This window comes from Aphelocoma coerulescens, chromosome 1A, assembly GCF_041296385.1.
Source record: "Aphelocoma coerulescens isolate FSJ_1873_10779 chromosome 1A, UR_Acoe_1.0, whole genome shotgun sequence".
Lineage (NCBI taxonomy): Eukaryota > Metazoa > Chordata > Aves > Passeriformes > Corvidae > Aphelocoma > Aphelocoma coerulescens.
In genome coordinates this window covers 63,708,556-63,736,023 of record NC_091014.1, presented here as the reverse complement: position 1 = coordinate 63,736,023, position 27,468 = coordinate 63,708,556, and the positions used below count along the sequence as shown (strand labels likewise).

The following is a 27,468-nucleotide window of genomic DNA, read 5'->3' as shown; positions in this document are numbered from 1 at the left end:
CGGTGATTGAACACGGACTTCGCCGGGTGCATGCAAAGCCAACTTTTATTGTACAAGGCACATCTTTATATGCTATTACAGACTAACAGTTCAGCGGCTACAAAACTTCAGTTTCTAAGGTTACACGTTTTATATCTCCTCTCCCAATTTCCCTTTAACTATCCTACTCTTTGTTTCGCCTCCTGCTCTCTGTCTTTCCTCTGCCAAACACGGCCTGCCCGTCTCTTCCAAGGCCCCACACCAGACAGAGCCATTCTCCGTGGCGACATTCTGAACCCCCACGCTCCCAGGCTGCCAGCGGCTGGGGGTATTCCAGACCTTCTCCTTCCTGCAAGGAGCAGCTTCTGCTGGACATCATTCTTGGAAAGCCAACAGCTGGCATTGGCTTGCAAAGTGACCCCCAAATCTCAGTGCAGAAAGTGGGTGCCACTCTCCCCAGGGTTAGTGATGGCACTGGTGGGGGGTTTGCAGCAAGCAGAGCCACACTGAGCAACACAAACGTGTGTGCCGAGCACAGAGCCCCACGAGACAGGCTCACTCAGCCCTCCGAGCTCTGCACAGTCCCAAGTGTTTATGTTCCTGTACCTTGAAGTCTGGTGCTCCTCTCTGCTCTTCCCCACAGAAATCAGATAGGCTTAGGAGCTTTCCAGCCTGACCTCCAGCCTTTCAGAAGCTGACAGCGTTCCCCAGCAGAGCTCTGAGGCATAAAGCTTAACAACGAGTCAAGTAGTCTTGACTATGCAAACTTGTTCAGACACAAGCATTTCTTTGACCTTTTTTTTCACAGTTTGCATTCTTGAATTGCCCAGAACATATTTCTTTCCTGGTGATCCGGTCACACCAGATTAGTAGTTGCTGAAACACAAATTTCTGAGTCTCTGGAAAAGGTGCACTCTGAGTGCATCCTATAGACGTAGCATTAAAACAAACAAACAAACCAACCCAACAACCAAAAAAACCACAAAACCCCTACTGCACGCACACACACACAAAAAACCAAAACAAAAACCCACAAATGCGATTATGAAGTTGAACTCTCTCGCTTCTGGCTGTTCTTGAAGCTCTTAAGCCTACTGAGGCCTACTGAGGCCTAGGAGTTTCAGTAAGCATGAAATAGCAGCTTTAGGAAGAGCATTCTGGCTTGGTAGAAAATGTTTACGTATCTTTGCTGGGAGAAGCACACCATCCTCTCTAAAAACAAACAACTTTCCACAAACTAGAAACTTGAGCTCACCGTAAACTGATACTTTCCGAACATAGTATTTTTTATTATTATCCCTTTTAGTTGCAATGTCATCTGTGGAGCTGTTGAACCTCTGATTTCTCAACCATGGTACTATATCTGTCTGCATTTCCAGTATCTGGCAGGTCTTGGAGCAGTCACGCTATGTATAGCCCTGCAAGATCATATTCCTGCACAGTCAGCAGAGACACCCAAGTGTGGTTTCCCTGCATATGTCAAATGATTTATCCTTTATAAAGAAACCATGGTCCAGCAGGTAGTGTTACGAAGTCTCCTCCCAGGAATTTCAATTCTCGTTCACTTTTTCTCTTCAGAGGAAATGGACAAAGAAGGGACATTTCACCCTCTCTCTGTGCCTCTGTGACACACAGCAGCTCTGTTGCAATTTCAGACTGCTCCAAGGTTAGATGTGGGAGTAATGATGCCACAACACGTGCACACTGTGTTCACAGGGGTATTGCAGCCTCGGACCAGGCTGGCAGTACCTTGTGCTTCTACCTTAAGATGTGTAAAATCCCCCAAACCAATACCTAAGTGGGTGGTCTCAGGAAATGTTGGGGTGGTTGGGCTCACCTGGTTCTGCAAAGTCTTCTGCAGATTGGTCCCCCAGCTACCCACACTGGATCCTGGCCATGGGGAGCTGTAGGTATCACCATCCCTGGGGACAATGGCCACGGTGGGAAGATGTTCCAGGGGGTTCAGCTTCAGCAAAGCCTGGCACAAGGAGGGACTGGCTCTTGTCTGGGAACCTGGAAGCATTTCCAGATCTCTCTTGAATCCATTCTATCATTTAAAGCCAGTACCTTCTCCTGTAAATTGTGATGGTTTCCATAGTGAGGATTTTCCCAGTGAGACTGTATTTCCTGTTGGACAGTGTCCAGCAGCTTGTAAATTAAATTGTGGGAGGCTAGTGGGGAAACAAGCCCTGCAACCACACTGTTGCTCTCCCAGCTTAATTCAGCACAGGAACAGGAAGCAGTCATTACAAGAATAATAATTCTCAATTGCTTTGAAAAAAACCCAACTTTAGTTCCAAAATTTTACATGTTTCAGTAGATTACGTTTGGTTTGTAAATGGTATTTTGTTTTTATTTTAAGTACATAAATGTTTGATACAAAGGATTAAAAAATGCTCCATGTTCTGCTGTTCCTCTTTCCAGCAGTCATTAGAGGAGTCTCAGCATGCTACTTCCCATCTTTTAGGAACCGATTAACAATTACACAATTGTAAATGGCTAATTACTGTTTTATCTGGACATAACATTGCCACATTAATAATGTAAACCAAAGTAATCCAATAATGGAAACCTTTCTCATGCCATTATCTCAAATTAAGATTTATGGATTGAATCAGCAAGTCATGTGCAATCAGCAAGTTAAAGCTTGGATGTGAAGTCGCTCACTTCTTCTTACAGCACTAAAAGATGCGCTTATTCAGGAATCTGCCCAAGTCTCATCAGTGGTCCTGTCTAATTAAAGGAGGAATTGTATTTCACTGGAGCTGGGCCAAATTTTGAGTTTTCAACTTCACTGGTGAGGAGTAGATCTGGGAAGTCAGGGGTGGGACCAGGATCTATTCTGTCATATTCTAGTTGACATTTAGCTGATTTTTTTAATGCATTTGTACATTTTAAAATATCATTCCAGAAAAGTAAAATTCAAAGTTGAAAGATTATTTGAAAGCTAAAAAACCTCATCCTGCTTATACAAAAATCAAAGCAAAACATTCTGACCTTTCTTTGCTAATACTTGAATTTCAAATATCTTCTCATTAGCTGAATCTTCACTTTCTGGTGAATAAAATTGTATCCCCCTGCCTTCCCCTTTCCAATCAATCTGCCCTATCTCTAACTTGCTGTCCCCAACCTTTCCCTTTGTCTACAACGAGGCTACTACAGTGGTTCTGTTTGAAACTTGCATTTGGCTTCCATGTATTGGATTCTAAGTTCTGCAACATGCCCCCTTCCTCTATTTGCCAAGTTAGGAAAACAAAATATTGTCTCTGTACTCACACATGCACACACACACTCAGTTTTACTCAAGACTGGGCTAGGCTGCAAAATTAGGATCTTGGTTTCAAAGACACTGCAGGCAAAACAAGCTCATTTCAGAGAACTAATTTCCTCTTCTGAAAAAGGGCAGGAAGAGATCCCGATTGGCAAGCTTAGGAACACTTGCAGCATGGTTTTGGCTCAGTCATCCTCATTTTCACTGACTAAAGAGAATAAAAGCATGGCCTGCTTTTGGTAGGATCAAAGGTGTCCAAAATTGAGTAATATATTTTTATTGTCTTCTGTGAGTTTCTGATGGTTTTCTCAGTAAGTCTTGATTTCTTGTTGGACAACTTCCAGCAGTAACTGTAGTTTGTGTGTAAGATAATCTGAAAGGGTGGAAAAAAAGGAAGGAAGCTTAGTCCAGAGGAAATCCGGAGATATGGCTGAAAATCAGAGCATCAGCACTGATGGCTGGAGCACTTTATGTTGGCAGACCACTGTATCTGTTTCCTTTCTTGCTATATGTTTTCTTCTATTCAGTGGTTACTGATGCTCCTCCATCCAACACCAGATCAAGAGAAAACAAGACTTGTAACAGAAATAACAAATTAAATTAAAACCTGGGCTCTCATATCTGAAAAAACCATTGTGCCACCATGCCTACATCCAAAGTGTGGATGGAGTGGAGATGTACTTCATTTCCATGGCCACATTTGTGCCCAAACCATCCTGGCCTCTTCACCAAGAGGACAGGCCTCTGGCAGCACTCTTCTCCTACCAGTCCTCTCCCCAGCCTTTCAGCTAGTAAGTTTGTGCATGGGGTTACAGTGTCTGCCTGTCTCTCCATCCTAACTTTTCGTCTTGTTGCTCCGTGTCAGACAAATTTGACCCAGACCTAGTGATCCCAAAGACGTGATGAAGTTCAGTAGGAACCAGGGATGCAGTGCAAAAGCAACCGTCTCTGTTCCCCCTGTTGGTAGACCTCAGCTTTGTTAAAACAAATTTGGCCATGGAGGCTGTGCATTGGGAAAGACATTGGAGGAGCGCCAGGGGTCATGATTTAGGTTTCATGAGGTCTGTTGGTCAAGGAGCCATTTGCATTAGGGATGAGCCCTGGGAACAAACCAGCATCCCCACCCCTGAGGTTCTTTAGGTCCACAGTACTGGAAGTCAAGTGCATACTTACAAAACAGGTTGCGGCAGCGGTCCGACATCTGCCTGTGAATTATGAGGTAGTAGACTGGAAAACCACTCAAAACCATGGTGCATCCAATGCTAATGCTCACAGGGTCTGAGTAGAAAGACATTGCCACTGTGAAGAGGCAGATGATGGTAAAAGAGACAGGAACAAACAGGGGAACCTGGGGAAAAGAGCACAGAAGACTATCAGGGAAAACTGGTGGCTGTAGCCAGTCAGCCTCTCTATGTGCCAACACACGCTGTATTCATTTCTCCGCCTAAAGAAGATGAGAAGAATCATACCCTGTCCTGCAGAGTGTCTCTGTACAATCAGACTGCAAGCAACTGCATCAGCTTCAGAGCCCAGTGTGCCCTGTGAGGTGCATGCCTCCTATATTCATGTGCACCAAAATTTAAACTCCATTTGCAACTGGGAGCCAAGCAGGGGAGAGGCCACCCTACACCCCACTGCTCTGTGAATGTCCTGCTCCTGTGCATGCACACACACCCCTACTTGCCACCTAAAATCTGCTGAGGGAAAATCTGAAGCCAAGAAAGTAGTGACACTTTGAATCAAACCATTCTTTGCTTATAAAACTCATGACTTGTTTTGACCTTCCTCCAGCTCGCCTGAAACTCATAGTGACTAAACCAAGACAAACCAGACTCTCTATCTCTGTAGTACCTGCACCAAGAACATGAGATTCAGCGACACCATGGTGAAAATCAAAGCAGCACTCAGCACTTCAGGCATACCCTATTGGGTGAGCCAATTCATCTGGGTTATTTGGAGAGCAAATAGGACTGCTGCAGTAAATAATAAAACTGTGAAACAATCCCTCTGTCTCTGGATCCAAACTCAGCCAAATAACTTCTCGCCATGGCTGGTGGAATGAAGGAGCTGCTCTTATCTAGGGTGACAGTCTTTACCAAGATTGTAGTTTGGATGCTCAACATGCTGAGTTGGAAGAGATCAGTTGCTCTAGGTGTGGCAGGCATCCAGCCATCAAACTTAGGTACTCTTGTTGTCTTTCCAGCCAGAGCATCCCCTGCCAGCCATTCCTACATGCACACAGTCACACTGCACATCTGCTTGAGAGGTGTGCCAGCAGACTGCTCCCTCCTCCTTCCGGTGTTTTCTCACCGTTTTTAACTCAAAATGCTATCGAGAGCGTAAGTACCAGCAGAGCCACACGTATGTCGCGCTTTGGTCGCCACCGGGCCCCGGCAGGGGACGGCCCGTGTGCGGCCGCTAGAGCGCAGCACCTGCCCGCAGCCCTTCCCTCCTGCACAGAGCTGATAAAAACTAGGGAAAAGGCGGAGGGAAATCAGCCGAATTGACCAAAAGGCCAGTATTTCCTTCCCTCCCTCGCTCAGTCAGCATTTAGGACCCGCTAGAAGTCTGAATCTCTGTTAAAAAAACAAAACAACCGGGCAAAATCTCAGCATCTGAAAGCAGCAGCAGCGCCACCCACTAATAAGCCTCCCCTGAGAAGCTTGGTTTGAAAGAAAAAGCAAAAATGTATTCAGTTTGGTTCTGGAGGAGTACACGAATACAGCCAACCAACAAACTGGGAAGCCTCCAGGTCTCTGCTAAATGCAAAGACTGAGAAGAAAAATTACCCCAAACTTTGCAGGAGGACACGCACAGCTCATGGAGGAGCCCTGCGGGCTGCAGGAAGTGTTTCTGACCCCTGAGCTCCTCACTGCCTAGTGCCAGCAGCTCTGGAGGTCCTCTCTCTTCCCCTGGAGCTTCTGGCTGGAGGCACCATGCAGGGGTGACCAGAGTCAGGAAAAAACTGTGCCCGCCTCAAGCACCGCCCCAGCCTGATACCTTCTGCACATTATCCAGCAGTGGGAAAGGTGCCTGAGCGCAGGAAAGCTGCTCCAGCACCAGCTCCAGCACCAGCTCCAGCATCCCCCACTGACATGAGGAAGATCCCAGCACCGGGCAGCATAAGAAAGGCCACAAAAGGGGCCCACTGCTTTACAATAGACAGTATTTCTATACCAGCAGATGATTCCTCCCAAGTCAGATTTTCTCCCAGGACACCTCTGCCCATGCTCCTTTTTCCCCAAGCCTGATACACTCCTGCTTCTCACAGCTAGAGCTGAGACTTACCTACCACTGAAATAACATCCAGGCAAGAGTCCCTCCTTGTATCCCACAAGAGATGAGTGAGAGCACTGCTTTCTGTACATCTGCCAGTTACAAGCCTGAAACTTGGTCCCCTGTAGCAAGCGGTCTGGTGACTCCATGTAGAACTGGCTTTATAGGATTTACCACATCTGACTGGGCACATCAACCAATTTCAGGAGCTCCCCATATGCATTACTAAGCATCAGGGACTGAGACCCCTCAGAGCCTAAAGGCTACCATGGCCATATAATGCTGGAATTATTAGCAAATCAAAGAGAGGAATGACAGGCCTGCACATTCCTGGCTGCAGGTGTGTGCTGTGCATTTACCTTGAAGGGGCTGTGCAGCTCTGGGTGACGGTGGCGATGGACGATGAGCCCGAGGGTGGCTAATCCTATGAAGAGCCATCGGGAAAAGCTGAAGAAGTTCAGTAGATGGTAGATGTCTCCAATGCACACCATGGCAGTGACCAAAGGGAACTGAGCATTGTGAACATGAAATATAGTCATTAAAGCCTTGCTATGGTACTCTGATTAGGAAGGGTAATATGGATCACGTCCTCCAACTCCCCTGCAACTACTTCACAGCCCCAACATTTTGGAAGTCAGAGAACTTTACAAAACAATGTCACAGACTGAAGGAAAAAGATCTAAAGGCGCTATTCTGTAGTGCTACAGAAGGGAGTGATCATTTCAAAATCAGTACCATCTTTGATGCTTCATGTTCAAGACAGGGCAATTAAAACATGCATGATCCAAAATCCTGCACTGCATGTACACAGGCTGTCTATAACGACACCTGCTAAGTTTTTAGTAGGTCAGCCAAGCTGCAACAGGCACTGCAGCACAGTTAGGATGGAGCTGGACCCCTGCCAGAAAAAAAAGCACCTGAACAAACCAAAGTATCAGACCAGATTATCCCTACAAATATTCATTCCTTGCATTTCCACCACACCTGGGAATTTTCAATTTCCAAATAGCAAAAGCCAGGCAGAGGTGTTTTCATAATGCAATATCAAGCAGCACCTGTGGCAGATGGTAGGGACCGTACTTTTAAAAAAGCTGTCTAAGGTTATAAGGCAGGGACTTCAAGGCTGTACAGTTGGGTACTACTGCTGGCTCAAGGGGACTTAGTACTTTGCAGCCATTTCCTGTATCTTGCCTTCTTTATTTTCCAGGGGGTAATTTAATGTCTCAACACCCTTTAAAACTCCTCAGTTTAACCAGTCTTTGCAAGAGAGACAAGACTGCAAAAGAGCAGAACACGTCACACAGCCAGATCTCCTTACCATTAACATCACAGCAGGAAGGGGTGTATGTCGCCGAATGTGGATCATGGAGAAGAGGGGAGGCCACTGTCCTTCCCTGGAAGCCACAAACAGAGTCCTAGGAAAAGACAGGCAGGCCTGTGCATTAACATCCTACATCCAGACTAGAAATGAGATCAGTCACTGGACTGACTTGAGGTATCAGGGCACCCTCTCCCTTTCCCAGCACAAGTCCACAGTTCTGCCTTTAGCTGCACCTTCATAGAATCATCAAATGTTTTGGGTTGGAACCCAACCCCCCTGCCATGGGCAAGGACAGCTTCCACTTTGGGGGCATTTGGAAGAAAACCCCAAGGCTGGGTTCCCATAGTTCTCTCAGGACCAGTTCAATGCAGTGCAGCGCCCACCATCAGAACCATTGGCAGTGTCTCCTTGGGTGCCTTGTTAGAGGAAACCTTCGGGCACGTCCAAAGTGATCATGAATGGTCTCAGGCTGGAAACAGGAGTAAGAAGGTCTCTTGCCATCAGAAAAGTAATTAATCTTTCCAGTGAAAAGGAAATGGAGGGATTACAAACTTCAGTCCTTTATAAGAGAAGCTGGTGAGTTTATGGAAGGGGATTGTGAGTTTTGAAGCCTATATTCTTGTGTGTACATATATAGAAAATATAAAGTGCAATCTCCTCAAATGGCAGATGATTTCCAATCCTCTGGTCAGCTGTTGGAAAATACAGTTTGTCATACTGCCAAGAGGCTGGCTACACACAAGAACAGCTACAAAATGAGAGGAGAGTTCCTTGCTTCCATCCTTCTTTGACTCGTGAAAGAGCAATTAAGGAGAAGACAATCACATCCAATTTTATAAATTTAATATCCACAAACAAACCATGCCAGAGCATCAGCTGGGCTGGAGCAGGGCCCAAAGCAGCTGGGACACAAGTGTACAACCAGTTTTATTGCTGTCTCTGCGGCTTTGCAAGGGTGTGGCTGGCAGGCAGCCAGGGAGGCCCCATCAGTGTTTATATGAGCTTTCTGCAGTGATTATGTTAATGATGCCAGCATGGGGAAGAGAAGGTCGATAAGGGATGCAAAGAACCTCTGTGCTGTGCAGAGACTTCCCATCCTCAAAGAAAACCACTATCTAGAGCAGCTAATGGGAAGGATCGTCCACACCTGTATTTAATACAGGACTTCAGGGTAGTGGGTCAGATAATTCATTAGCTTTCATGCTATGAAACATTCCTTTCAGATCAACTGATTTTTCCCTTTGCAATCAAAGCTGTGAAGCAGAACCCACCACAGAGTTTGCTCAGCTCCACAGGACCAGCACAACATCCTTCTTCATAAGGTCTGCCCTCCTCTCCAATTTCAAGGCTCCAATAAGGACATGGACTGTGTCAGACATTGAAGCTGGCAAGTTAATTTTTCCATGGAACAAAGCTTTTCTTATTGCTATAACAAGACTTCTTGAACCTTGACTATTGGTTTAGGGGTAGCCCATCCCAAAGACATTTCACTGACTTCAAAGGAAAGTCCTCAAGGGAGAGTCTGCCTAGAGAGCCTCACAACAGAGGGAGCCCATGCCCTGCAGCAGCACAGCTGGGTGAACCCAGTGAAAGAAGACTCGGTCTCACTGAGCAGCTGCCAACATCAACAAAGCCTTTAGTTCACCAAAAACATTGACATTTCAATTTAAACTGGGGATTTAAACTGAAGGGTAGGGGAGAAGATAAAAATCTTTCTTTGTGACCAGACCTAGATACCAAAGTCTGGACCTGGCCAGAAATAGAAAGAGTAGACTCTTAGCCAAAAGGGACCATCCTGTAGCTGACAACTTGGGAGTCAAAAGCTTTATTTTTCCCACAAGAGTGGCTAATATACCACCATGTGGATGGGTAGCTGCTCAGGTTGCTGGTGCTTCCCTCTGATTCAGTAAGCCAAAAGCATAATAGATCCTTAGGGATGTGACCTTGAAAATGTGAAGATTCCTCCATTCATGGTTCCAAAGCAGGACAGTGCGACAAGGACAGGGACAACGGAGATCAGGCTTTTCAAGGCTCGCTGCACAAAGCTCTGGAGGAAGAAAAAACATGACTTGAGGAACATGTGGTGATCTCTAGGTGACATCAGGGTCAAAAAAAAAAAAAACAAAAACTTCCTCCATTGAAGGAGTGATGTATGAGTCATAAATCTCACCTTTTCTACTGTCATCTGCAGGTTATTTTTCATTATCTTTTAGACACAACTAGAAGAAGTTACTGTTGCCCAGTAATTAAGAAAAATTACAAAGCAATAAAGCATTTTATTGGAAAATCATCTCTGAAAGACTTGCCATGACCACAGCATAAGCTGGCCACACTGAGGAGATAACAATAGCAATGACAACTCACCACAGCCACAGCAGGAGAAGCCAGAACATCTTGTGTTCCCAGGACTGTGTAATACGAGACATTGGTGAGCATGTACCCCACAATTACCGTGATCACAGACACGATGACAGCCAGGGGGATATTTCTACAAGAAAGGAGAAAACACACACAAAGAACAAGCTGCTATCCCTTGTTATGCACACTATTACTGCAGATTTTATCTGGTGGTACAATTGATTGTAGTCAGGTGAACCCACAAACATATTCCTCCCGTACTGCACTTGGGAAAGCTGTGCTACCCCCGAGGCTGGTAACCCAGGGCAGCTTCCTCCCAGCCTTACCGTTCAGGTTTGACCAACTCTTCACGCACAAAGCTGGTCTGAAACCTGCACGATGGGAAGAGACGAGGTGAGAGTCTGAGTCATGCTGAGGGCACCTGTCTGCTGCCGTGAAGTGCCCTCCCATCGCACCTACCAGCCTGAGTATGCGAACATGCCTGCATAGAAAGCCAGGGGGAGCTTATCCAGGACCAGAGACTGCCTGTCAAAAGCATCCTGGAAGTGTTCGGTGTGGCCTGCAGAGGAGATAAACAACGGACACAGAGCAGGAAAATGTCAGAGACAGGCTTTCTTCCCTGTGGGATAACATCCCTTGTATCGCTTGCCCAGACCTGGGAAGAGTGTGATTTCCTTGGAGCCAGGTATTCTAATTCATTTCATTGCTTTAATTTCAGTGCTGTTGCTGATAGGTTTACTTTCCTACAGCGACATTAAAAAAAAAAATCTACACCTTGTCCAGCTACGGGAGGCATTTCAGGAAGGGCAACAACAGTAGCTAGTTGTTTCCAACAGCCCCTGCTATGGGAACAGGAGATCGTGGAGATGAGAGGATCGACATTGTCCTCTCCTTTCCTCAGGCCCAAAATTAATTTGTTGGATTGACCCCCATGTTCCATCCCCAGCCCCCTCAGCAGCTGGACACGCACTCCCCTTTGATGTGGTGCAGCCAGTGAGGCGGCTAACTCAGTTCTCACTATGCTCCCTCCTGTTTCCTGCTGCTGGAGCACTGACCCCAGCCCTGTGCCGGCCAGAGCATGGGAACCAGGCTGGAGGAGGGGACAGGAGCAGGGAACTGCCAGTCTGACCCACCACCACTCACCCACAGGAAAAGACACAGAGCGCAAAGCAAATAAAATTTTCGAAGTAGAGGTGTCTCAGATATTTATCAAGTCCCCTAATTTTCCTTCCAGTTCTCTGCTTGAAATAATAAACCAAAACATAACAAAAAAAACCAGAGTCAGGATTTTCTCTAAATAAAAAAAAAAACACTTAAGGAAGAGACAAATGCTGAATGGCCTCCCATTCAAACACATTCAAAAGGAGCTGCATTCCCAACATTTTCAAATCCAGGTAACCCAAGGTTCAGTTCCACGTTGATGTTCAATTTTTCATAATAAAGTCTCTTTAAAAGTAAGAGGTGTGAAGCTTGCCTAGTTGGGCTTCACCAGGCAAAGTGTGACATGGCATGGAGCATACAGAGAAAGTCAGGCCACTTCTATGGAGGTGCTTCTGCAAGAAGTTCAGTGATGAGATTTGGGCACTTGGGTTTGAAACGCTGGCCCAGCAAGTCTCTAAAATAAGCCTGAGCCAAAGAGAAGGTAATGGCAGAGGAAAGGACAAAAGTGCAACCAAAAAAAGCAGCATAAGGCAGAGGAATTAGGCAAAATGATTCAAAAACACAAAACTGATTTTTAAGCACAAAAAAAATTCAAATTGAAAATAGGTTTGAAGAAAACTCACCCAAAATATAGGAGTGGGCCTGTTGGGGTACTTTTTTTATGTTCTGAAATGATGGCTGGTAAGTGATGGTGCATGAAAAGGATTTATTGCCTGTAATGCATTAATGAGCAATTTACAGTCCCCCATGAGTCACATTAAATACAACCTGTCATACTGGAGTCTCTTGGTGAATTCTCCCTCCAGATGTCACCTGCACTTATCCTCCCCACCAGGGGACGGGTGCCAGGGCTCCAGATTGTCATTTGAAGGCATTCCTAACAATAATGGCTCAGGATTCCTAGCTGCAGGGCAGTCATTTAGTTCAGAGGCGCTGCCAGCCCAAGGGGATCTTTGCATGTTCAAAGGAGCCAGCTCCAGACATCAGAAAGAAACATGAACATGGAACCCACTGCCTGTGGTGTTTTCTCTGCAGAAGAAAGTAATAGCATGAAGAGGGAGCAGGCTTCATCCCTTGAGTGGGAATGCCTTGGGCTCTTCTATAAACCGAGGCTTGGATTAAAGCCAATACTCTCATATTGTTCACAGAAGATACTACTGGTAGGGTTTTCCTCTCCCACTCTGCATGTGGGCATGAAATCCTGTACCAAGATCATTGTAAATTCACTAAATTACCACCCATCTCAATCTGGAGGTAAAAAACATTAGCTTAAGCCACAGAAAGGTTAGAGATGCCATTACCAGGGTTCCACTGAGGGCTGGTAACTCATTGCACAGCGTGACTGGCTCAGAGGATGCTGTCACATCCTAAATGTCCATCAAATACGTGCTGCTTTGGAAAGATTTTGACCCACACTGGAAACAGGCAAGCCTGACTCCAAAGAAAGACCATCTGCAGAGGAAGGCGCCTGTATGACCCTGGGTAGGATCACACATCCTCTGGCACTAAGACCCACTAAATTTTGGAGAAAGCACCACCCAGCCAGGTGCATCAGCGCAGTGCAATGATGCAGCTTGTGCCAGCTACACCGGTCTCAGCTCCCAGCTAATTCACATTGTCATAGGTTAGCAAGCTAAGTCTCGGAAGTGATATTCTTCTTACAGCTTCCTCTGTGACCTGACAGAACCTATCAGCTGGCCAGTTTGAATATCGACAATTCTTTGAGCCACTTAAAGTTGTGACTGCCTCTGTGATACACACTTAAGAATAGAAACCTTGAGGCAGAGCTCTCTCTCATTTCCAGTGCTGGGACAGGTGGCTGCCGGCCCCGTGCAGGGGCCAGTGGGCCCAGCCCAGGCCTTGCTCGGGCCAGGCCAGGCCAGGCCAGGCCACGGCCATCCTGGAGCCCAAAGACCTGTTCCACCCACGGACCCCCCCCCACAGCCCTGCTGTTGGCAGCCAGAGCGGCTCAGCTCCCGCCTCTCTCCACTTCGATAAGCCACATTCCAGCTGCAAGGCCAAGGTGAGATTAACCCTTTTAGTGCTGTGAAGAGCTAAAAACCTGAGAGAAGAGAAAGAGGAGATGCTTAAAGCTGAAATTCTGTTGTGAAGCTATGATATATCAGAGTACCCATTGTAATTTCAAGAAGATCTGGGGGGTGGAGTGTTCAACTCGTGCTTGTTAACAAAAGCACCTGCGCTGAGATAGGCAGATGCTGACGCAGCTGTAATTTCATGAGAAGTTTGGACAGGGAGAGATGGAAGTGATAAGGACTTTTGCTCCAAATGGGAAAGGAGAAAACCTCAGCTCCTAGGCATGCTCCCAGAGATAGTCCTAAAGATGAAGATGAGGAAGACCCTTTGCTCCCAGGGAAGGAGAAGGGCCTCTGTTCTTAGAGATGAAATGCTCCCAGGGATGGATGAAGAGAACTTTTGTTTCTGAATGGCTCAACCTTAAAATTTTACCCCAAAAACCTTCAAGAGTGGACCCTCAAAAGCAGTTATGGGAAAAGCTGCAAGTCGGGGGAAGGGACTCGCATGCGAGCAGAGAGACTCCTCTTCCTAAATGGACTGAACAAGGTTATTATGGAAGTGGTAAACAGACTGAACATCTTAAGAGTTGTCTTTTTACATTGTCAGTGGGAGAAGGGAAGAAGGTGGGGAGAGGAGAAGAGTTCTGAAAGTGTGGTATGATTTTTCTTTTCTTCTTTTAAGGCTGTTAATAAACTTCTTTATATTCTTTCAAAGTTGGTGCCTGCTTTGCGTTTCTCCTAATTCTTATCTCACAGAAGGTAAACAGTAATGAGTATTTTGGACCAAACGACTACACTAAATTGGTGTTTCTGCCCGGTTACAAACCCAACCCACTACAACATCCAGCACATGGACAGAGAAAGCTCCTGGCAGCTAAGCGAGCACCACACTTGTCACTTGGGACCGATAAAAGCCATGACGAGGGGAACAGCAAGCACCTTCCTTCAGCCATGCAGCAACACCTACCCTGGGCCAGCAGCATCATCCCTGGCACGATGATGAGTGCAAGAGCCAGGAGTTTGACAACAGAGAGAGCCGTCTGCAGCCGTGCGCTCCAGGTGACACTCCAGGAATTGAGGGTGAGGACCGTGTCTGGAGAGAAGACCACACTGCTACAGCTGCCACCTGTGCTCGACACACACAGGAAAAAATACAGCAGCTCTCCCTGCCCTGGGGATGCTGGGGGAAGGCCACATCTTTATGCCTTAGAGAGGATGCCTGGGGTGAGAGATGTCAGAAAACATTACAGGTGTGGTCCAGCATACAGTGTTTAAAGAGGGAGCTGAGTTATGTTCCTAAAAGGCATCAGGAACCTGGTTCCTGCTGGGTGATCCACACCTGCTTGGGGGAAGGGTGCGGAACATCTCAGCAGCCCACTTTGCACATTCCCTGTGCCAGTCCACACCAGTCTGGAGCAGGCAGGACAGCTTCATGGGCTGGATGCATCAGGGGAGGAGTCCAAAACCTTGAGCCTTACACCCACAACCCATGTGGCTTTTGCACAATTACACATGGAGAGTTTCTGCTCCCACACTTGGCAAAATCCCCCTACCTAGGGCTCCAGCTGGTCAAGAGGGAGGCCCATTCCCCTTCCTGGAAAATATAGTGGCCCAACACCATCACCTTGAATCAGAATATTTTGGATGGCCAAGGAGGTAAGACAGGACCCCTATCCCACAGTTGTGCCAGGAAAGCCCATAAGTGCTCCTAGTCTAGGGCAGAGAGGCCAGGATGGACAATCCCATAAGTGTTAGTACTTACAGTAGCCCAGGAGAGACACGAGCTTCACCGCAGGCACAGGGGCAGCACAGGGGGCAAAAAATGGCTCCAGCATGTAGCGTCCAAACGCCAAGGAAACCACAGCACTGTTGGCAGGCCTGGATGGGGAGTGTGTGGGGGGAACAAAGCACAAACTGCTCTGAGGATGGCTGAAAATTGGCATGAGTTAAAAGTGCACTAAACTTGGGAAGGGGAGCAAGTTTCCCCACCTGGCTTAATCCTCTCACCCATGCAGATGGTGAATTCCCATCGAGTTTTTCTCATAGGCTTTTCTCAGGAAATGGGTTAAAAACCACATGCTGCAAAATGATTAATTTCCAACTTGAAAGGAAAAGTTGAGATTAATCATACTGAGCAAAGCAGTGTGGTTCATATGTCCTGCTTCATCTCAGCTTACATGAAGGATACAGGTTATTGAGAGGTGAGGACTTCCTTTTTAATGTTGAAAAAAGAAGTAGCTCACAATTTTATAAATTATTTAACTTGGGACTAAGTCAGAAAGTTGTCGCCACTTTCCGAATCTAGAAAAATCAAAGAAGTTTCACACTGAAAACAGAAGATCTGAAATAAATCTGGCATCTATTGTCAGCCTCTGAAATACACCACAGCTCTTGGGGGATACCATCTGCCAGGGCAGAAGAGAGCTATTCTTCAAGTACAGAACACATTTAACATTTGTAACTATTTCTACTTTGCATCTTCTTCCTTTTATCACTGAAAAATCTTTTAAAATCATTCAACTTGTTTCTACTCTTTCCTTTATGAACTGCCTGGACTGTTACCTGGCGCCATAACTTTAGGTATTTCAAATTATCACTGCATCCAGGAAGAGACAAGCAAACCAAATCTCTTACCTGATAGCAAAAAACTCTGCCCACAGGAATAAGAAGCTTGGCAGAGGCCCTAGTGTCTCCAAAATGTAGATATAATGTCCTCCAGACTTGGTGATTCTTGTTCCAAGCTCTGCATAGCACAAGGCACCTGGAAAAGTTCAGGTAGAAATGTACCAAGCAAATAATCCCATGGATTTTCTCTTTTCTGTGTGATTCTTCAGAGAGTGAACAAATCCATTTAAGATAAGTAGCGAATGAGAGGAAGAGAAAGAGATTTAACAGAACTACTTTTCCCTATTTTTGTGTACTACCATGTTGTGAAGTAAGTTTTGAAGTAATTGGCTTACCTGTCAGGTGTAAAGAAATTGTCTATTTTGTGGTTAATGTTACAACATTTCCATGGAAGCTCCACAGAAGGGTGTGTCATAGAAATGCTGCACAGAGCAGCAAGAAATTTCCTTTGAAAAATGCCCTGGATTCTTGCTTCTCCTCACAGTTAGACTGGTGAAAGGGTGCTTACAAAGCAGCTACAGCAGCTCAGCCACAAGCCATGGCTGAACTGGTCATTCCAATCATGTTTTTAATCCCAGGCCACATTCTCGTGTCCTTATCTTGCATCTTCACATAAATCCCTTCCCTCCTTTGAATCCAGTTGTGACATGGCCATGCCTCCAAGTCCCATGGCAATCATGCCACATCCAGGTCGTGCAGGATGGTGACAACCTCAATGTTTCCTGCCTCCCTGTTGGAAAAATCGTGCAGAATTCCTGTTCAAAGCATCAAATATAGGCAGACAGCCCATTTCATTTATTCCAGTGGGTCCCTTGAGACATGTATGCTTCAAGCATGCATCTAAGTGTGTTGCTGAACTCATGCAAAGTACTTGTATATATGCTTCGGTTGAAAGAAAAAAAAAAGCATAAAAGAAAGCAGGCCTTTTAAAATACTGCAAAGAAGTGTCAGAGAAATTATATGGGGAGGTCGTCAAGCTGATAAAAGGGAAGAACAAACCAACAAATCCAGCTACAAAATGCAATAACTTGATAAAGAGGCTCCCAAGGCCCTTCCAGCAGAGTGTATCAAAGGATGCTGCAGAGGGAGAAACCTTTGCAAGTGCAGAGCTTGGCTATGTCATTAGCACACACGTTATCATTTACTGCTCTTCTTGCTTAAAAGAAACACCATGCTCCCATTATATTGTAAGCTTTCCTTTAAGCAGAAGTGTATAATTCACCAAACGACCCCACAGAGGTTGCAATGTGAAATATTGGTACACGTATACTAAGAGAAAGAACAACTTGTTGCCCTATTAACAATTGAATGTCTCAATTTCTAAACGTGCATGTACATGTCACAGTGTCAGAGTGGTTTTTTCACATGGAGTATTTCTCCTTTGTTGTTTTTTTCTTTAAGTAAGTTACAACAGAAGAAGAATGTTAAAGTCACGCACTGTAATAAGCATCAGATTCCTCTTCTGGGCTGGAAGAACTTGCAGTTGTCCTAATAGCGCCCTTAGAGAGTTTCTGAGGTGGTGATGTTACACAGTTAATGAAAGAAACTAAAAGCCATGTGTTTTATCCACTGTAACTTCTAAGAGCTATGTTATTTCAAAAGAAATAGAATGAAACTGCCATCAAAAAGACAACTATCGTGAGAAAAGACTGGTATTAAATGACAGAAATCAATCCAACAGTAACACACAGAAAGTGGGGCTGATCTGCTCCATCTCCTGCTCCCAGGCAGCATCAGACATACTCACACCATTTCTGACAGACGCCCAGACACCCACCCCAGGCTGGTGCATACCCTGCAGCTCCGCAGGCATTCCAGTTCAGTGCTTCGCTATTCTCCCCGACAGAAAGGGGATCCCATATGGCATATTGGGACTGTCCCTTCCTGCCCCCTTCACAGTGTCTGTGAAAAGCACAGCACAGCCCTCAGATTCCCTTTTAGGTGCCTACATCTCCTTTCCACCTTACAGAAGGAGTCCCCACATTCTCTCCCAGATTTCCTGGCAGAGATCATGCTGCCTCCATTCACAGTCACTGTCACTCCCTGACTTCTTAAACCTTTGTTCCAGTAGGAACCAGGAATTTTGGGTTTATTCATCTCCCAATTTTCTAAACATAAAAATGAGCAGGCTCCCCTCACTTCCCAGGTGCTTAAGCAAAGGCTGCCAAAGCTCACCACTCACCAAACATGGAGAGAAGCCCACAGGAGAACCAGACGACCAGGGAGAAGCCCACGCTGCCAGAGTTTTTCAGTACTCCTTTGGGGGAAATAAAGATGCCACTGCCAACCATGCTGCCGATGAGCAGTGAGAAAGCCCGCAGCAAAGTTATCTTTTTCCTCAGGAAGATGGCCTCTTCTTTCTTGTCTTTCCCCATGGCTTTTGTCTAATCACAGGGGAAGGTCACGCATTCAGGAGCTACAGTCTCCCAAGTTTCCTCAAGGTTCACCTGTAAGACAAGGAGTTAGGGATTCGAGGATCTTCTTTTCTGGACAAAATTTTTTTTCAGTAACCTGTTAAGAGCTGTTGAATCTGTTCTCCTCAGCTTCTGGAAGTACCAGCCAAACCACAGGTGCATAGAACACCCTTGGTATCATCTCTCTCATCAGTACAGCTCCCAAGAGACACTCTAAGTGTTTTCTGCTGCTTCTCCTTCCAGGCACCACATGTTGCATGCCAGCCACACTTCAGGATGATTTCCAAATTTGACTTTGATCAATATCAGATTGCCCAGACTGGAACTGGCCAGCTTAGGGTTAATTTAATGCGACCTAATATGGGGGTACATTGATTTCAGCTCACTGGCAAAAAACAGATTTAAAGTTGCAAACCTAACAATCAAGACCTTGAGAATCTCTGAGGTTAGAAAAACATTAAGCTGCATTAGTTGGTGCACAGAGATGATTTAAGCTTTTTTAACTTCCTATCCATCCTTGCTGAATGAACTAGCCCTGATTTTCTCCCTAGAGCTCCATTTTATCAGTGTTTCTTAATACAGTGTGAAGCCTTTTTGCTTTCAAAGTATTGAAGAGTCAGGAACAAGTACTGTTTACAATTGTAAGAGACAACTTAGTCATTACTAACAGACATGTCATTTCTTCTATTAACATAAAAAATTTCCCAGTAATAGCAGCAGTGAGGTTTTTCCTAGAAAAGAAGGAACTTCAGACACTTCAGGGATCACGAGTTGATCCAGATTCAGTTCTCGCAAAGTGCAGCAGCCTCCCCCTTCCCCTCCTTGTCTCTCCCATCTCTATCACTCCTAAATTGGCAACTTCACCAAGAAACTCACCTTTTGTTTAGGAAGGTAACACGAATTCAGGTCAGTTACTGCAGCCTAATTTGCTGCAGCAAACAGGTCTCTAGTTTTCCTAATAGCCGGGTAGATGTTTTACACTGGTAATTATCCCTGGCAGAGCAGGCAAGACAAGTCTGGAGTAGATAATTTGGCTCTTGTCCGGCCTCCTGCCACACATCCCCAACAACGCTCACACACCCAGCTTCACTGCTTTTTTCATTATTCTAACACAGTAAATTGCATTATGGTGAATATTTGCCCCAGCCCCATGGCTGTACGTTATTGCAAAGTTGTGCTTTACATGAGACCCTATTTTATGAGTTTCTTGAATAATTTAGTAATTGCAGTGGTGTGTCCACAAGGAGACAGTGATCACCTCTAGAAGCAGACCTAAGCAGCCAAAAATTGCTTTCTTGGTAGAGAGATGGTAGAGTTAGGTCCCCTAACTTTGAGGGGACCATTCTTGTTACCACTCACCCACAATACTTCTTTGCCTGCCCTGTGCATACTCGGTGTAACCAAGGTCTTTTCTCCCCCATCCCCAGCTCTTTTCCCACCTGGAAGCCGGCAGGAGGAAGCAGGGTTATCACTTTCTCTGCACACATATGACAAGCACATGCAGAAAGCCCTTTCTCCTGCCAGCAGCACGAGCTGGTTTCTCTGAGATTGTGCCAAGCCTGCGCAAACATCTTCTCAATCAAACCAGCCAAGTCTAGTTATTAAACCTCTAATGAGTCCCGGAGGACTCTTTACAGCTCAGATGGGTCACGTCAGCCTCGTCTGGTCCCACAGAGCTGCTCCTCAGAGTCCCAAAACCTCACAGGGCTGCTGGAGACAGCAGCTCTGGAAGAGCAGAGAAAGACCCCTGGGAGCCTCCCAACCCCTCAGCTGCAGTTCCCTCAGACACCAATTAATTACCTTAATGTGAAATACCAATATCGTCTGGTATTTCTCAGCTGAAATGAGACCCACACAGCATTCATTTGCAGGCGTGAAGCACAGAGCCTCATCAAACTGAACCCAAACTGAAGAGAGAAGCTGTGCAGAGCTATGTCTAAAGCACTGTTTGGAGATAATTGAAAGTGCACTTATCTGTTTGGCTGGGTTTTAAACAAAGCAGGTGCATTTACAATCCATCAGACTCCCATTTCTTGCTGGGATCCCAAAGCAGCAGAAGACAGCGTCTCTTTGCAGAGTCTGAAATTACACAGAGAGAGCAGGGGAGGAACAAAAAAAAAAGGAGAGATCAAATCAAATTTACAGGCCAGGTTAATGATCCAAAGTAAACACCAAACTCCGTACTTCTGTCCCCATGCTTTTTTTTTTTTTTTTTTTCCTAATTTTAATACTACCGCCATGCAAAAGTATGTGGAGATAAAAGAGTCCAGTCCAGTAAATTTTAGAAACATTAAATCTATCAGTACTTGTTCCAGAAGTGGTTGAAGGAGGAGGGGGAAAAGGCAGAAAAGGAAAAAAACCATAAAGAGTAATAGAAAGCTATTGAATAAAACTTCAAAGAGTCACCTAGCAGAGCCTCCAGCCCAGAGAGACCATTCCTGCCTGCTCTGCTTTCCAGCTACATTCCAGCACCAGGCACATTAAAATTCAGGGATGTTAATCCTTGGGGCAATGCTTAAGAATATTCACAATGTGCTTAGCACAAAGGAAACAGTCAAAGCTGCTTTTTGTTCGCCCCTTTGACTTAAACGATAGGCTGAAATCCTTCTTGTCCCAAAATGCAGTACCTTTACATGACATAGATCATCAGTCAGCAGGGCTGGAGAAAAACATTACTCAAACCTATTTCACAACTTATCACACATACTGGATCTTTCCTCCCTCATTCTTCATTTACACTGGCTTTTTTGTTGATTTGGGGATTTTTAGCTGTTAATCTTACCTCACAAGCACTGGAGCATGGACAGAGAGGGAGAAGACAGGCACAGAGAGAGAATCATGTCTGTTATTCGTAGTGTTGTCTAGAAGCCCCAGCCAAGAGCAGGACCCACTGTGCTCAGCACAGAGGCAGAGTGGATGTTACTCTGATGAAAAGTTAGTGAGATAAACAAGCAAGCTGGAAAAGGAGAGGAGGGAGACAGCATCATTCTCAGCTGGGGAGCTGAGACCTAGAACAACGAGTGACTTTCCTCCTCCTACCACGCAGGAAGTGGGTGCATTCCCTGGGAAAACAGACTGTACCTCCAGAGTCCCACTTCAATGACCTACCCCCCCAAAAACCACCCCAGCTACTAGGGAATATTCCTAAATATTTACAGCTGTGTTTTCTTTGTGTCCTCAATCAATATCATACAGCCAAGAACAGGTTAACCCCTTCGTTTTCGTACTGCAAGAATGCAGGCATCAAGCTATTCCTTGCAGTCTCACTATTTTTTCTTTTTTGGTGCCAAAAATGCCATTCTAATTCAATGTCTACCACAAGGCACAGAATCTAACTAAATAAAATCAGCAGTGAATGGGAGCTTTTTTATTCATGCATGAAAGTAACATAAATAAGCTTTAATGAGGCTGATGGTGGTCTGTTCTGGGAACTCAATCAGAATATCTATTTAGGAGACCTGAGAGATGTTTGTTTATAGACCAAAATGAACACGAGAAACAGGCTGAAAGGACAAGACGTGAAGCTCAACTTCTTTTCAACTTTCTACAGCTGGTTTGCCACCCTGGATAAGAAACCAAAAGGAACAGTAGTTAATAAATCAGGCTCAGGCTTGCAGCCCCAGATGTAATAATAAATCCATGCAATTGCCTTAGGTGTAAATGTAAAAATAATTTCCACTGGCTTCTTCTACAGAGTTTCACAAATATCATCTTGTGAACTGTCTATCAAAAGACTACTATTTCCTAACATTTCTGTCTTAATGAAAAAATTCTTTTGCCTTGACAGCAAAATTGCTTTTGGCTCAGGTCACAGCACTTCTATAATCTCATATAGGCATTTCCAGTTATCCTTCAGACAAGGGTAACTTCTTCTAGAAAACAGGCTGATGGTATGGTGAGTATGGACCTCTTAGTGATATGAGGATGACCTTTCAACTGAGAAATTAAAGGTATTGACTCCACACTCTGGCTAAAAATTGGACTAAACCAAGAGCAAGGTTTTCAAGTAGCTAAATTCCTGTTGGCTTCAGAGTTCCTTCCTACCAGGACTTATATTCTACACCAAGTTTAAAATTCTTCAGGACAACCAGTCTGCCAAAGCAGATGTTACAAATGGAGATGTTTTACAATAGTAGTGCTGATGGATTTTCACAGGATGCACCAATTGTATAATGTCATCTCATTTTTCTAGGCATCCGATTATAACGCACCATTCAAACTGCCACAAGGAACTTGCACTTCTGTGTATCCAGAACTGATTTCCCATTAATGTTGTTGTGCAGGAGCATTGGTCCTTTCATGAGTATTTCTTCCTCACATGTTGCCAGTGACATACCAAACACAAATCTGAAGAGATGCACACCTGATTAAAAAAGACTCCAGTCTTCTTCTACAGCACCAGCTCTTGAAGACTGTCAGAAGAGTGCATTGGCATCCCTGCATGATGAACTAACATGATTCCTCTTTCTTACAAGCAGGAGCAGGGAATACCCAAGGCATTTGGCCCCCAGCCCATCAGATCCAAAGGAGCAACAACACCCAGAGCACAGGAACCCTAGGCAAGGAAGAAAACAAAACACTTAACAAGAGACTGTCTCACATAGCTGTTCTTCCTGAGGCCAGCATCTTGGCTCTACATTATCTCTAGTGGGGCACAGTGCAGGGAAGTGTCCTCAGAGCTTTGTTCTTTTGTAGACAGTCCTCCAAGAAGCAAGCTGTTTTCACTCTCCAGATCAGACCTCCTCCCTGGAACAAGACAATTTGTCCTATTTGAAACTGTTTTCTTAGCTGCATAAGACAGAACAAAAACAAAAATAAATCTAAACATTTCTAGCAGAAGACACCCAACAGAGAAGTCTAATGTTGTAGCAAAGTGCAGCCAAACTCCCCAAATGAGAATTCTTCTCAAGCACTTCAAATTAAAAAAAAAAAATCGTAATAGAGAAACATTGCCCCTCATTCCAATGGTTTGTGGCACTGCAGCAGTGCTGAGGTCTGGGGTTTGTCTGCCTTTGACCTGGAGCTGGGCAGTGCCAATGCTCAACAGTTCTTGCTCCTGCAGGGAAAATTCCTCCATGAACCAGGCCTTTGTTTTACCTCAGGCCTTGGCTGAGGGCTATAAAAGATACTGCTTCCTAGACACTGCTTAGTGACTTAACAAAAAAACAAGTTTGAGAGCCTCAGGCTGCTCTCTGGGGAGCTCTTACTCATCCCTGGGGCTGTTGCTCTGCAGGGCCGCTATGGTGGGGTCTTTATCAGAGCCAGTATTCCCATCAGCAGTAGGCCAATGGCACCATCATCCAGAACCCCACAGTGCTTTAGAGCTGCAGACTAATGCCTAAGCCTCTCCATAAATATTCTGCAAGGACAAGACACATTTCCTGAATGGGGGAAAACACCAAAATAGCCATGCTCATCACCAGCTTTCCTCACAAAGAGGTAATTCCTCGCTAATACTAGCTATTTTATCCTGCTATGGAGACAGCTCTCTCTTGGTGAAACTTCTGCTGGAGTCAGAAGAAACCCTCTGCTGCTTTTGCTGTTGTCAGATGGTGGGCCTCATCAACAGGGGTTCCTGATCTACCCAGCTTTAACCATCTGGAATGGAATCCTTTGAGAGCTGACTGAAGTAATAAAATTCCTCTTCCTATATTGCTTCATACATTACATTAGTTTCCCCCTTAATCTCACTGCAGTGCTGATGATTCATCACCTCAGGCCTCCAGTTTCCTGCAGACTCGACCTCAGTGCCTGGGTTTGCTCCTTCTCTTCCCACCTTCAAGGAATTCAAAAGAAAATATAAACATTAAAAAACAACAACCCTTTACACTTTCATTAGTCCCTCACTTTGATTGCTACTCATGGTCTAATCCACAGTTAAACCTCAGTGTTTTATGCTAAATCACCCACTCTGGCACCTGACACACACAGCCCAACCTCTGCCTTGAACATACCTCAGAGTGGGGGGAGTCTCTCCTTTTGGCCTCTCTGCTCAGCTGTTACTCATTTATTAAAATATACGCCAAATATACAATTATGCTGGAAGGAACATGTATCCTTGTTAGGCCTTTTTGGCTCTTATCCAGCAACTTTCAGGCAATGGGGATTTGTATTTTACTACACAAAGTTTCAGATTAATTCCTTACCCTTCCCCAGCCTCTGATGGAAGGAAGGGGAACAAGAAGGGTTTTCTCTGACCTCCACCTCATCCCCCATGAGACAGCACAGGAGCACACATCCTGGTCTGTCCTGGGTAACAGGGAGCAGTGACTTTTAAAAAGACAGCGTATGTCTTTTTATATGATATGGCACCATATCATCTCAGGCAGTGCAGCCCCTGCTAGCTTCCCAGAGCCAGGGGCATGGCACCAGAAACTAACCAAACACCTAACTCGTGTTTTTCCGGGTAACATACAGCCCACCCCCCGTTTTCACTTGTATTTAGTGAGAATCAGATTCTAGGAACAAGCATGTCAACAAAACCAGATCAACATGCTCACTGGGAAGGTTAAGTCAACACAAGGGCATGTTTATTCAATTTTAATGTAAGTACAGTCATGGAAGTATCTGCTGGGAAAGACACCTGAGTGCCTCTGGCCCTGTCTCCCATAAGAAGCAGGACTTTTGCCAATACTAGCTCAGATCATCCATTGCTTTGTCTAGCCAAGTCTTAAACCCCCTCAAGAGTCCCTGACATCTCTGGGTAACCTGTTCCAGTGCTGCACCACTGTCCTGTGGAGAAGCTTTTCCCAATGGCCACTCAGAACATCCCAACCACTGCATGTGGCTGTTATCCATGGCCATGTCATCTATCACTGCAGAGGCCTCCAGGTACTCACCCTCACAGATCAGCTCATAGCGGCCTTGTCACCCCTCCCTCTCCAGCAGCCAGGGCTCCACCAGCCCCCAGAGACTCACTTCTCTTTGGGGTTCCCTGAAGTCTGTGGACTCAACACTGCTGCAAGCTGTGATGGCTTAAGCACAGAGAGCTACAAGCAGTGAAAGGCACCAAGTGGATGTTCCCCTCCTATCTGGAGGCTCCAGTATGTCTCTGATGTCCTCTGACCCCCACACTGAAATGACCTTTAGCCTTGGAAACTATTTTTGGCGTGTTTTTTTTTTTTCCTCCCTCTCCTTTTTCCATCCTGGACTTTGAACCTCCCTGTGATCTTGTCCGCATGATTGCATCATTCATGGCAGGTAAGGTCAGCATGAATAGAAGGAAGTACAAACAGCACTTCACACAGCACTCCAGCAGCTGGGAGAACCTGTAGCCAGCAGAGGTTATGGACCCAGTCAGGTCTAATAAAGACCTGCATCAGTGGAGGGGCAGGAACTACAATTGCGATTATTCATGTTGAAACAGAGGTCACCACATCTCCTGCTCCAGTGGCAAATCTGAGCCCTGCGGGGTGTCTCGGGAGGAAGTTTCCTTTGTCCACAGCCAGGGCAGCCCAGCAAGGCTCTGCTGCAGGCTGCACAAAGGAAGAAATACCATGTGTTTTCTTTTCCTTATCACTGTAGCTCAGCACAAATGCAGAATATGTATGGAGAGAGGAAGGGAGGATTTTCCCTTATAGGACTACACTGTAGCCCTGTGGGGCACTCAGATTTGGGGTCATTGTGGCCAGTACCAAGGAGTTACCATCCTGAATATGGAAGATCTGAATTCAGCTCCCCTCCTGGATGCCTTTAAACAATATCAGCCAGTGTATCCCTAGCCCCTGGCATTTCCACATGGCTCCATCCTAGGAGTCCTTGTTGTGCAGGCACCAGCGGTTCAAACCTCTGCTTGTTTCTGTCCCCAGCTGACTTGCCATGTAAGACAAGGAGAGCAAGGGGACTGTTCAGGGCAGCTACTGCTCACGAGGTAGAGGTGGGACAAGGAGACTGTTTGCCTGAGGAAGATCACTGCTCTGGCAGGGGCTGCAGCAGTGCTGGCTGCCTTGTGGGACACCCTCTCCGTGGCATCAGTGCTTTTTGACAGGTGCCTCATGCAAGTGAGAACATTGCAAAATTCAGGACATCTGTACAAATTCCAGACTGATGCAGCTGCTGAAATGTAATTATGAAAAACATTAGTAATTGAATTGGGAAGGCATCACAAAACATCTAAGGAGAAAGAAGATAAACTGTAAGCACGTAACAGCCTCCACATGTCCCTGGGACCAGCACAGTCTGCACCAGCTGAGGCACTGCTTCCGGAGAAGGAAAAACACTTCCAGGGGAGCAACTACACAGCTGGGGTCAAGCCCTTGTTCCCTGTCACAGTGCTGGTGAACCATGTGGACCTCCCCTGACACACAAAGATGGGTTTTCAGGGAGACAAGTCCTCTGGCCACAGTTTGGGCTTCTGCACTTGTCAAAGCCTGGGACTGAAACATAATCAGCTGGAATGAGTTAACTAGATGTCAGGAATACTCCTCAGCCCTGTTCAGAACTGGACCTATGGGCCACCAAGAATGCTTGCTTTCAGTCAGCACTTTGCTGAGCATCCCCAGACCTTACCACCACTACCAGAAGCTGCCAGTCCCTGCCAGCCACTTTCCACCCCAGTGCAGCCTCTGATAACAGCTGACCTGGCCCTTTGGTGCTGAGCTCTGGAGAGACACAGGGACAAACAAAGAGGGAGGTGATGACCAGTGTTGCTCATTGGACTCACCAGCATGGTCAAGGTTGTCAAACAATCACCCTCTCCTTTCCTGGTGTCTCTTTGGCTGCCCCCTGACAGGCATCCTAACACCAGTTTGGTGCAAAAAGCTGGGAAAAAGTTACTATTCCAGATCAAACAGCCCAGATCCGAGCCCCAGGTCATACATTATGCAACTGTACTCACATGCAAAGCACATCTAGCCTCTTGCTGTACTTTTATAAAGCACATCCAGAAAGAAGATGCAACATATCCTGCATATCAGTGGAGACAAGACAGTTGGAGCAGTAATAAGAGATTATCCCACATGCATTCAACTGTTTCTACTTAACTGCTGACTACTCAGCAGCAGGAACAGAGGATACCAAATCACTAAGTTC

At 45.7% G+C, this 27,468-nt stretch overlaps 1 protein-coding gene across 14 annotated transcripts; it reads right to left on the bottom strand.

Annotated features, from left to right (window-relative positions):
• Positions 1 to 17: 17 nt before the first annotated feature.
• LOC138104222 (cystine/glutamate transporter-like) lies at positions 18 to 25,486 on the bottom strand. 14 transcript variants are annotated; one of them, XM_069003196.1, is made up of 16 exons: positions 25,278 to 25,485; positions 24,152 to 24,214; positions 20,239 to 23,184; positions 18,207 to 18,471; positions 16,034 to 16,160; positions 15,407 to 15,478; positions 15,162 to 15,277; positions 14,367 to 14,525; positions 10,665 to 10,764; positions 10,532 to 10,576; positions 10,212 to 10,335; positions 9,791 to 9,894; positions 7,845 to 7,941; positions 6,886 to 7,035; positions 4,424 to 4,598; positions 18 to 3,623 (listed from the first exon to the last, which is right to left on the bottom strand). In XM_069003196.1, exons 4-16 carry the CDS (start codon positions 18,397 to 18,399, stop codon positions 3,559 to 3,561), a joined length of 1,527 nt encoding a protein of 508 aa, XP_068859297.1. In that variant the 5' UTR covers positions 18,400 to 18,471; positions 20,239 to 23,184; positions 24,152 to 24,214; positions 25,278 to 25,485; the 3' UTR covers positions 18 to 3,558. The 14 variants fall into 14 exon arrangements, with proteins under 14 accessions (XP_068859297.1, XP_068859298.1, XP_068859288.1 ...); XM_069003197.1 differs by having other exon boundaries at positions 18,207 to 18,473; positions 20,413 to 23,184; XM_069003187.1 differs by having other exon boundaries at positions 18,207 to 20,517; positions 21,221 to 23,184.
• Between the last annotated feature and the right edge of the window lie 1,982 nt (positions 25,487 to 27,468).

Excerpts from the sequence above, each read along its gene's own strand:
- LOC138104222 (XM_069003196.1), bottom strand. The coding sequence starts at position 18,399 with ATGGGGAAAGACAAGAAAGAAGAGGCCATCTTCCTGAGGAAAAAGATA. Across the intron at positions 15,278-15,406 it reads GGAATTCACCATCTGCATGG|GCCTGCCAACAGTGCTGTGG; the intron begins GTGAGAGGATTA and ends CTCCCCATCCAG. Across the intron at positions 3,624-4,423 it reads CCGCTGCCGCAACCTGTTTT|ATTATCTTACACACAAACTA; the intron begins GTAAGTATGCAC and ends CCACCCTTTCAG.